Source organism: Aphanomyces astaci, assembly GCF_000520075.1.
Source record: "Aphanomyces astaci strain APO3 unplaced genomic scaffold supercont1.126, whole genome shotgun sequence".
Classification (NCBI taxonomy): Eukaryota; Oomycota; class Saprolegniomycetes; order Saprolegniales; family Verrucalvaceae; genus Aphanomyces; species Aphanomyces astaci.
Window position 1 is genome coordinate 68977 of NW_009798389.1, and position 12120 is coordinate 81096.

The window sequence follows — 12120 nt, forward strand, 5'->3', positions numbered from 1 at the left end:
GTTGGAATTGGAAAGGGGTTGAAACAAATTTTTTAAAAATATCAGTTTAGTTTTTAAATATATGTGCCATTTTTCAGATTTTTTATTATGATTATAAATCAATATATCTATATATATATATATATTGCCTATACAATATATGGAATAACACAGTACCGCTAAAAACGTCGATGCAGTGGGATGAAACACAAGCCCGAGCAGTTTGTGGGCGCCAGACTTGACACTTGATAACACGACGCCAAGTTCCCAGTCGTACAAGACAATGCGGTTGTCTGCATCGCTGCCAGCGGAAGCTAGCAGATTCCCCGCAGGATTGAACCTATTATTACAAAATCCACACCATATTATTATCCATTTACGGGAAATGAAGAAATATTACTATATATATATTTAGCACGTACGCGAGTTCGACCACACCGCGCTTGTGGGTGCCGCGAAGCGTCGACAGTACGTCGAGCGCCTACCGTATACATCCCGATGTACCATTGAATATGAGTTCAAGTATACTATACTGAATATAGCATTGTTTAATATGATTTCAAGTATATATACTATACTGAATGTAGTATTGCTTTTTATATGAGGTTCAAGAATACTTACTGTACTGAATGTAGTAGTATAAGTTCAAGTATACTATACTGAATGTAATAGTATTTTATATGAGTTCAAGAATACTTTAATAAATATAATGTATATATATATATATACGAAACATGTGTACCTGCACTTGCCACACGTGAATGGCGGGGTATTTCCCACCTTCCCCCGATGCTACGACGTCCAAAGTCGGATGCACCGCCAAGCACAGTACCTGCAATCACGTCAAATGAGACGAATAGTGACCAATATCGGGGGTTCGAATAGTGACATGTCTTCAGAAAATAGTGACATATCTTCGTACTTCGTCTTGATGTTGTTTAAAGTGTTTTTGGGACCATCCCTTGGCATCAAACACAACAACGACCTTGGCCACTGGATACACGATTTTGCCTAAATATATATACATAAATATATATTTAGAATTAGATTTATTTTTAGACGAGTAGTATTCAAATATATATATATATATATACACTAGACTAAACGAGTATGTACCTTGCTTTGTGTACTTGAGGTTGTTGCGGCTGTCATGGGAGCGATAGCCATAGATCCAGTCCATCTCGAGCTGTTCAGGTGGCATCGTCGTGTCCTACTCGTACATTTCCATCGCATTCGGAAGCGGTTGAGATTTTTAGAACTATATATATATATATATATATATATATATATCGAATATGCAGGAAATAATATAATTACAGGTTCAGGAGCGGCTGTGGTCGGTGGAATGCAACTGCCAACCCATGGTTTGACTGGCTCGGCTTGTTCACTTCCTCGCTCGTGTACCAGAGACTCGATGGCAAATTCGCCCACGTTCGATGCTTCTTCAAACGGACTTCGCTCCAGCGGGGTTTGCAACTACGATCAAATCATGTTTCAATCCCATGTATTGGAATTGATAAATCAATCTATATATATATAAAGTTAAGTGAAAAATTATATATGAATATATACAGTAAATGAATCTATATATACAGTTAAGTGAAGATGTAATATATCTATATATAGTTTAGTGAATAAATGAATATATATAGGTTTGTGAAGATAAATATATAGTGAATTTATACATATATAGAGTTGTGTTTATTAAATATACCTCCATTTCGTCATAAAGTTAAGTGAATAAATATATAGTTAAGTGAATATGTAATATGTACATATAGTTTAGTGAATAAATGAATATAGTTTAGTGAATAAATGAATTTATATACATATATATAAGTGAATATATAAATATATAGTGAATATATATATATATTATACATATATAGAGTTGTGTTTATTATATACCTCCATTTCATCGTCCGATGTCGCGTGGTATTCGAATTCTGGCGGTGTGGGCTCGTGCACTTCCATTTCCATGCGCCACTGAAACAAACACCGGTCGTCTTGGCCACTCGTCATCACGTACTGGTCGTCCATGCTATATATATATATATATATATATATTATATGTATCATAACATAAATCCTTGTTTACTAGCACGTATTGAAAGATTAGGATATATATCTATATATATATGATCAATTGACAACGAGCTAGAGTTAACTATGGGATATGAATGTACACACGAATCATCGACAGAAGAATGTAGCCAATCCGATTGTACAGAAATCCAGATATCAAATTCGTATATGACTTTGATCAGGGTTATTCACATCCCCACAGGACAAACAGTATTTATTACATTCAAAACTCAGTACAACGAACGAATCGATCGGTACAGTTGGCGATTCAGTACACAATCCAACACATTTCGGCAAAAAGCAGCAATATATATAGTTATTAGTACATACGTGAATTCGACGTGGGAGATGCGGCCACTGTGGCCATGGTACTGGTGGCTCAAGTTGGCCGAGGGTAAGCACGGGTACTTGTACACCCGAATGTGTCCAAATTGATCGCCCGTCACTAAAACTGTACCAGCGCGGTTGCGGTTCAGTGCCACCACATCAAACGAATTCTTTTTCACTGGCCACGCCCCCAGCACTAGGAGAAAAGTATCACCATCGAATAGGATCGATTTATACTATAGTCTTGAAATCGATTCGAAACTCGGCACAATCGAACGTCTGTGGAGAATGGATTCAAGAACCACCGAAGCCAATCAAATCACGTCCTGGTACATTTCAGCCAATCCAAACGATTGACTTGACCCAGTCCCCCTCCACATTGGGCAAAACCATATATATATATATACTAATCGTTGTATAGTATAGCTTGTACATATGGATCAAACGGATTCGAATGCTATTGGGCAAAATATACTCATAGGTCCAAAATTGGGTGAAATGCACAATAACAACAATCGATATATCGACTTATACTGTAATATATAAATTGACAACGAACGACTCGTGAGGTTCAACGCGAGTGGCGTTGCATATGGTTATATTGCATCATATAAACACATACAACGAACGGAGAGTAAAAGAATAGTAGCGAAATGTTCAACGGGTGATGTATTCTCCCATATAAAACAAAGCAAACTAGACTTGTGATTTCCATCATATACAAACGTATATATATAGTTCAGGAATTTAAACAACACAAGGGACAATACATTCATTATATATTGTTGTGTTTATTCCAAACTGGAGCAACGTGCCGACTATATCGACACAAAAACCAAATAATAAATGTGCAGAAGGATCAGTATGTAGCCAATCCGATTGCAGGAAATCATCCGTCCATCCAATCAATCAACAACGAATTTGGGCTGTGAGTTCAATTAGTGTGATGGGCATCACCACCAGGCATTTTTTTTACATACAATATTCAGTACAAAAAATCAATCGGTGGATTTGGCAAAGTAGAATCAAAGGATAAATGTTGGCAATATATATATATATATGTTCCAATACAAGATGCAAGTACCTGGCCACCCATATATGGACGTGCATGTCGCCCACGTCACGTCTTTGAGAGCCCCGAGGCGGGTGTTTTCGACACTGGAATTAGTGTCGTAATACACTAATTCGCCTTTGGTCGTCGCAATTTGAAGCCATTCGCCCGTGGAACTCAAATCAAAGTGCGAGAACGCCACGCTCGGGTCTTTGCTGCGGCATTTTCCTGTTTTCATAATATGATTAATTTATATATATATATATATATTATCACTATAGGTATATTGTCAAAAATCCAGTATTCAAAACTAGAGCCACCTGTAGAATCCAATGTCTTAAGAGACTGAATTAATGAACTGCTGCTAAGCCAATCAAGTCACATGCCTGTCGAATCGAAAGGGCAGAATCAGTTCAGTCCCTCCGAAACCTGATATATACTAAACATTGGAAAGTGTAGTCGTTTGTATAAGTTTAAACAGGGCGGGTATATACACTAAACATAGTATACTATAGTGTGTACAAGTTTACATAGCGCCAGCTGTTTTTGGCTCATTCGCTCGAAAGACCAAATGTGGGCAAAAAATACCATGAATATATATATATATACCTTTCGACGCCCAGTCGTCCGTGTTGTACAAGTACACGACGTTTTCCGAACAGACAGCGAGTGTGGTGCCATCGGCACTGAATTTGACGTTGGAAATGAACTTTTTAGAGTCTTTTCCTTGATACTTGACGGCCAAATTCGGTTCATTCAAGATCGTAAACGCTCCGTTCAAGTGGGGGGTGTCGCTGTCCACGTCTGTGCCCAACCTACATTCGCAACAAAGTATATCAAATGTTAAAATCGATTTGATATTTTTTATACTATATATTCCAATCGATTCAATATGTGATACATTCATTTAATTTTATTATTACCCCACAGCAATCACTTTTCCATCAGGAGAGTACATGCACGATCGAGCCGGTGCGTCCAAATTCACCACACGCAAGTTACGGTGGTGGAGTAAATCCCATACGCGAATGCTGCGGTCGTCCCCCACGGAGCACATTTCGTGGTTCGTTGGATGGGCTGCCAACCCGCCTCTACAATCTCCCATTGTTAATACTCGCCCATATAACATCATATATATATATCCAAATATAAAGTTAGACTGGCTAGAAGATCAGCCACGTATTGGGACGGAGATACAAACGTTTTGAAAGGCAACAGGGAGGAGGAATATGGGACAAAAGGGATGTATGTATATATATATACAACTATTTTTAATATCAACATTGAAATATACAATCAAAGCGGTCAAATAGGTCATGTGTGTTTGTTTCACTGAAATATAATCGGCTTGTTGAGATCACCAACAAATTAAGAAAGGCAGTATGAACTGGCTTTAATTAATGAAGCTGGCTTTTTGATTGGCTAAAAAGAATGAACGTTGTGCTCAAAGTATTGCTGTCACACATATACAATATACATGCGCTCATATGAACAATATATATATATATCGAATGGTGCACAACCTCCCATAAAGCACTGTAACTAGTACTATAAATACTATACACACTTATCACTAGTTGATAGTAATATCACGGCGTTCCCTCTAAACCCGATATCATACCCATTCACTAACGTTACATGAACAACAAAGCCCAAATACTAACTACCGTATGTTTCGTTGGTCTACACTATGAAATATAAAACGTATATATATATATATATAAATACTGTCATAATTCAACCCAATCTCGAATCAAAAGTATATCATTGAAATATCGAAGTAAAAATTGTTTCAATCTCATTATTTATGGTGCAAAGGTACGACAAATACGGTCGTATATACAACTCATAACAACATAGCTAGTACAGTTTTTTCATATAGCCAACGTTATATATAAATATATATATATATCAACACAAACCCACGTACAGTTTGCGGCTGCAGTGGCCCATAACCAGCGGCCCATAATGCAAATTGCATCCGTCCGACGTGCTTAATTCGTAGATTTCGGCGCCGCCCGTGGCAATTAGCAGTTTCGTCGCGTCGCCATTCGTCACGGCGCTTCGGACACGGCCGACAAAACTGCCCAGTGCTGTACCCATACAAATATCCAGTCTTTAAGTATATTTCATTCAAGGTTTGATATATATATATATATATAGTGGTCGTACCAACAATGTCAAACGACGCCCCTGGTTCCATCCGTTTGCTCCAGAGTCGAATTTTACCATCTTTTCCGCCCGACACAACTCCGCCCGAGAACACATGCAGAACGTTCACGGCTGCCGCGTGGGCAAACAGTACCTGGTTCATCTCAATATTAATATACATATATATAAAAATAGTTATAAAAAATAAAATTATAATACAAGCGTTCACAAGCTAATAAAGCAGCAATTATGATATATATATAATCGAATTATCAATACATATGTATACACATATACATCTTGTCCATTCGATTCAAAATGGGAATGGGGTACTCCATTGAATGAACACAAAGCCACAATCAACAGACAATCGATATCGACCAATCAAACTCTCAAAAACACGAATCCAGTGGCCAATCAAAATCTCTCATTTCAAACCATTCCATCCATATCGGCTTCGGGGTGTGTCATTTTATATAATTCGCAGGACACTGGACGTCGTGTTCGTCCATACAAAACACGAGTACGAGCAAACAATAGATATCGATGGATTTGGTACCCAACTTTTGATGTTAAAATAGCCCAATACATCGTATGCTAGACATGGCAAACCTTGATCACGTTGCGGCCTTCCCACAGCCAAATTTCACCACGAACGGTGCCGGATAGCATCAACTTGTCCGAAATAGGCGCAATACTCAACAGCGTTTGCATTTTGGCTTTTTTGCCCAACACCCCCGGCTTGGGATGGAATACCAGTCCTGGTGAACTCTCGATGCTGTCCTGGTACCAAAAGCTGATGTGGTGCTGGCCACACGTGACGAACAGGGCTACAAAAATAGGTATATTTAGACGAATTTTATATATATATATCCGAAATATTGTAGTGTAGAAGAAAAGCTACTTCGAAATACGCACGAAAGTAGTATACGGACTGGGCTTAGTATTGATTGCTTGGGTACGTACGAAATGGTACTAATACACTACTGGTAATATGACTCAATAAAGTCGACGATCCGTGGTAGAGAACCCACTCATCTTCGACGTAGTTTTCGAATATATCTCTATTATTATTATGATATATTGGGTATTCCACATACATTTCCGCAAATCTCGTTCAGAATTGCAATACTTTTCAAAAGATGATAGTGAAAAAACGCCATCGATGCTCTCATATATTTGGGCATTCAAGCCAGTTGTATATAAATAAATCAACCCATCCAGCCCAACTCTATCAAATGTCCACATGTCTATCTATCTACTAATAGTCGACTACTCAAGGTATATATATATATATATATATTGACGTCAATAAATCAACCCATCCAGCCCAACTCTATCAAATGTCCACATGTCTATCTATCTACTAGTAGTCGACTACTCAAGGTATATATATATATCTATATTGACGTGAATTGAAACAAATTGATTGAAATACGCACATGAAGTTATAGGTTGCAGCGCCAAGACACGGTACGGAGACGTTCGTGCAGTGTGTGTGAGCTGGGGCATGCCCATCAAACCCGACGTCGGCCATTGGTAAATAGCCACTGTATGAAACGCATCGTTGCCAATCGACAAGAGGGTTCTAAACGCATATACATCCACGTTACAAGAACATATATATATATATATATTCTCTTGATACAAGCACGTAGGGAGCGTACCGTTGGTCGGGCATCCACGCCAGGTGCCCGATGCCCACTGAGTGCAAGTGTCGAAGGGTGCAGAGCAGACGCAGCGACTGCACTTCCCACACGCAAATACGAGGGCGAGTGCCTTGTTCCCCCGATGCCACCACCGACTGATTTGGGTGCACGGCCAAGCTCAATACCAAGTCCGTATGGTACTGGCAATAGCTAATCATGGGTTGGTGAATTTATATATATATATATATATATATAGGATAGGGAAGGATAAATAGAGGATTGTGTGGTCTGTTGGTTGGGTTGGTTCTGCTATAAACTGGAGCGACAGAGAGAATGCATGATTGGGAATCGACGACACTACCCAAATATATGTACTACACTAGAATCGACCGATATATATATATATATATACTGACTGGCTATATATATATATATAGCCAATCAGATGGCAGGAACCACCACCATCATCATCGACATAAAAATTTCGTTTGTGACTGTCAATTCGTGTGTTTACAATCAAACCCACGGGATAACTTTTGCTCTTTTTTCATACAAAATGCCATACAAACCATGACAGATTTGGCAAAGCAAGCAGCAAACAACAGTATAATTGATGTGTTGGGGTAAAAGGACAAATAATACCGTTGTTTGTGCTCGACGTGGTCGTACAAGACGACAACCGAGGCCGCTGGGTATGCGATTTCATTCGTCGACACGTAATTCACGGTCTGCCGCCCCGCCGAATTCATGCCTAAGTATAAAAAATCAATAAAAAATAGTTAGTGTGTGACTGCCACCGAAAAGGTAACGTCAAATAATACTCTGACAGCGAAGTTCCTGTGCAAATAAGAGGAGAGTAAATAAATATTTTCAAGAAATATGTTGATATAGGACCTCTGGATGCCAATATGGCATGACACAACTATTGCTTATATATCATGTACTCGGTAAAAACCAAAGTGGACAGTTGCAATTAAAGTTATTTCTGCCAGAAAAAAATCAATACAAATTCGACGACGTATTTTATTATAAATGTCAACACACAACAGCTGTCGTTTGAAAGTTGTCATATTGTTGTGCTAATTATAAACTGGATGACTGCCAAAAATCTCGCAAACGAAAATAAGCTCGTCAATATCTTCCGGATAGAAGAATTTTGGGGCAAACCCAAATTCATGTCGTTCTGGAAATATCAATTTATAGAGGATTTGATGAATTAATTTGCATATATTTTGGCTTGTGCACCAGACTATGCGAAGATTGATCTTTCGGCTTAGCATCGTACAATTTTGTGGAGGGTTTTATTTTATGATTTTTACAAAAGAAAAAGTATGTTTGCGAGATTTTTGGCAGTCATCCACTGGAGCAACGTGCCGAATGTATCGACTCAACATAAGAATCGGCAGAATAATTTAGCCAATTAGATTGCAGGAAATCATCAGTTACACCAATCAACAACTCATTAGAGTGTGACTTATATATGAGTAGGAAGAGCATCACCGTTTGACACATGTTTACACATAAAATTCAGTACATAAAGTCGAATGATGGGGATGGTAAATCAACATAAATCTTCTGGCTGAAAGAGCAATATTATTTCTGAAAAGTTGCGAGAATTGGGGATTTGTAACATTATTTTGTGGCAGCTAGAGTGACCCTAAATACTACATACTCGTATAATATTTGAAAAATCAATCCTCCAAACACACAACAACACCCACCAAGTGTTCAATAGGGAAGAAAGATACACTATCCCCACTATATATATATATACTGTAACTACCGTAAATCCAGTCCAAGGTCAAACTGGGCAATGGAATCGCGTTCTCGGGCACGGACGTGGGCGCGGCGTTGGCCACTACAGAAAAATAGAAATCCATAGTACATATTGTCAAGTCAATTCGAAATTGGAGTGGGGAGTTCCATCGAATAAAAATATAATAACGAAATCGACAGGCAATCGATCGACCAATCAAAACACAGAACACGAATCAAGCAGCCAATCAAATTCTCGCTTCAACCATATTAGTGAATACGAGTGAAATTAGTGTGCAGGGCGAGCCTTTTTACACATAATATTCAGAATACTACAAATCAATCGATGGATTTGGTAAATCAGCACAAAAATTCAAATGAAATAAATTTTTATAATAAAAATATTTTTTATTTTTTGGCCGAAAGCACAAGAACCATTATGTATACACTGGACACCCACTCCTCGTGTCAACTCCGTTCCAAAGTCCAAAGTTTCCCGGTAGAATGGAGTGAAAATTGGACTAATGTATATTCGAGACCGTCCGAGCCAATCAACGCGCACTAACGAATTCTTTTAAACCAATCATCAATTCGTATACTTTGACCCAGTCTAAATCTTGAAATGTGAACAAACTTAAACTCTGACTCAACTCGAAAAACCAGTTGCTTGCTGCCAAGTCTAGATTGCAGAAAAAGTGCAAACAGGATTCCAATATTGATTGGTCCATCGACTGAACAACAGAAGAGCCAACTCGACAGCCGACATCAACCAACCGATCCAAAGCCACAACACGAGTCCAGTGACTTATCAAAACTCCTGCAACCATCGAATCGTGTGTAGTGTAGGATTAAACAGTGTGAATGCTATATATATAAATATATATATGGCATCTCCAAAAACAAAAAAAGTATTCTTTTTTTGGCTCACACCACACGATTCAACAAACGTACTAAGCCGTACATATATATATATATGACAAGCTGCTTGTACCCGTATTTTGCCACGGTTGCGTGAACGCTGGCTCGTCCGTAGCGGCATATTCATGCACAAGGGGATTGGGTATATCGGCGTCCATATTGGCGCTCTGGGCGCGCGAGTAGATGGGAGCATGCGCTTCCACGTCCAAATCACTGTCTGCAAGATCGTACTCGTCCGACAAGTCTTGCGGCGCGTCAAAGAAATATACCCACGTGTTGACTTCGGGGGTCGTTTCACAGTATTTAATGTACTCTGGCAGCGTAATGCACTTGTCGGGGTGTTTGCCTACGATCGGTCAAAAGGTGAAATTAGTGTGATTGGTAGGCATGTGGCAAAAAACGACCATGTAGTAGTACTCATCGTCGTAGTATGGTTTGGTTTACATGGGACACACAATCGACAGAAAACTTGAGCCAATCAGGTTGCAGGAAAGAATCACCAACCTTGAATTAGTGTGTGACTTCAATTCGTAATTGCAGGAAACAACCAGTCTCAACATTGAATTAGTGTGTGACTTCAATTAATGTGATTGCAATCGCAACGTTTTACATCCAACCTTCAGTACAAAACAATCGATCGATATATTGTGCTTTCGAGTGAAATCTCGTGTTGTGGTTTCTCGTTGGAATTTAAATCGATTTGATTGGCTACCCTCCGATGAGCTCAAAATTATTAACCAATCAAAACATTCTAAATGAAATTCAACCAATCAGATCGATTGTGAATCGGTTTCATCGGCGCGATTCGATTGCACCCCCTCCCCAAATTTGTATCAAATCGAAAATATTGTCAAGTCGATTATTCGAAGAAATTGGACTGGGGTGGAGAATAACCAAATCGGCAGACAATCGATATACGACCAATCAAAACCGAGATCACTAAGCAAGTAGCCAATCAAATTATCCACTCTTCGAAGAATTCAACATTGAATTAGTGTGTGGTTGAAATTAGTGTGATACTGGACGATCTTTACGTGCAAATGTCAGTACAAAGAATCATCGATCGATAGATTTGGCAAAGAATTAGCTCAAAAGTCAGCCAAATTTTGGGTAAAAGAACTATAATATATTATACCTGCTTTGCGAAACGCAAAGAGCGCGATTTCCTCCAACACTAATTCGGTTGGACAAGACCGGCCAATGGACAGCTTGCACAGCCCCGTGAGCGTCGACTTCATGGCCAGCGTCAGTTCGTCGATCGTGATCTCGCCGCTTTCGTTAAAGTCGTAGCAGTTGTACACGAACGTGATCTTCTGGGGAATGGTCATGGCGCTGAGTAGTGCCAACGCCCCGAGAAACTCGAGCGCGTCCACAAGGCCATTCTACGTATATCGCGATCATTCGATATGGACGAGAACGTAGTTGCGTGCACACGAGGGGGTTGACGTACTTCGTCCGTGTCCATCGCGTCAAAGAGCAGCCCAGTGATGCGTTCCATCTCTGCCTTTGCTTTGATTTCAAACGTGTCTTGCAGGGGACTGCAAATGTCGATCATTTCCACGCGATTAATCCCAAAGCCCTCGGCCACGTCGTTGAACGACTCCCAGCACTTGTTCACATCCTTCTCCGAGACTACATGCAGGACCATCCATCATCATGTGACTTGGTATTCATTCGCATCGAAATGGACGTACTGTTCACGAACGGCAACGCTGCATTCGCAAACGTAGCTTTCCCATGTAATTGCCCCATGTCCGTCACCTGAATGGATAGCTTGAATATGGAAACACTCGGGGCCGTTTCATGGATCTTCAAGGAGGTGCGTATCCGGATAAAAAGGATGCCCATTCGGATACGAAAGGTAACTGTCCAATCAAACATCGACCTGGATTATAGCCAATGGGATGCAAACATAACATTCATTGGATATATTTATTTCGTTATGAATGAATTATCTACTGGTACTAACTTAAGAGTAACGAGCCCGACCATTGACGTGCCGATTGTGCCCACTAAATTATCCAATCAAACCCTAAATCGATTTTCATTGGACAAAATGCAACCTCTAGACAAATGATACCTGTATAAACGCATGCTCTGAACCGTAACATTTGTGTTTAAAAGTACTTCTATACATGATACCTGTTCGAATTGTATAAACCTTTATAAAATGGTAATCGTATGTTGTTGACATAGGTTGAAACT

The 12120-nt window shown here is 39.4% G+C and overlaps 1 protein-coding gene across 1 annotated transcript in view; it reads right to left on the bottom strand.

Annotated features, from left to right (window-relative positions):
* The window catches only part of H257_17901 (hypothetical protein), a gene marked incomplete at its 3' end in the record, with an annotated part of 25809 nt that extends 14127 nt beyond the window's left edge, over positions 1–11682 (bottom strand). Inside the window, exons 1-22 of the mRNA XM_009846865.1 lie at positions 11610–11682; positions 11366–11547; positions 11051–11297; positions 9989–10261; positions 9026–9100; positions 7885–7993; positions 7261–7452; positions 7036–7181; positions 6206–6423; positions 5615–5747; positions 5373–5535; positions 4366–4533; positions 4052–4257; positions 3476–3670; positions 2395–2587; positions 1888–2020; positions 1297–1455; positions 1096–1189; positions 902–990; positions 722–811; positions 402–460; positions 157–319 (exon numbers count right to left, since the gene is read on the bottom strand). Of these exons, the coding sequence (XP_009845167.1) occupies positions 157–319; positions 402–460; positions 722–811; positions 902–990; positions 1096–1189; positions 1297–1455; positions 1888–2020; positions 2395–2587; positions 3476–3670; positions 4052–4257; positions 4366–4533; positions 5373–5535; positions 5615–5747; positions 6206–6423; positions 7036–7181; positions 7261–7452; positions 7885–7993; positions 9026–9100; positions 9989–10261; positions 11051–11297; positions 11366–11547; positions 11610–11667 (3345 nt within the window). The 5' untranslated portion in view covers positions 11668–11682. The remainder of the gene's footprint in view (positions 1–156; positions 320–401; positions 461–721; positions 812–901; positions 991–1095; positions 1190–1296; positions 1456–1887; positions 2021–2394; positions 2588–3475; positions 3671–4051; positions 4258–4365; positions 4534–5372; positions 5536–5614; positions 5748–6205; positions 6424–7035; positions 7182–7260; positions 7453–7884; positions 7994–9025; positions 9101–9988; positions 10262–11050; positions 11298–11365; positions 11548–11609) is intronic.
* Positions 11683–12120: the final 438 nt, after the last annotated feature.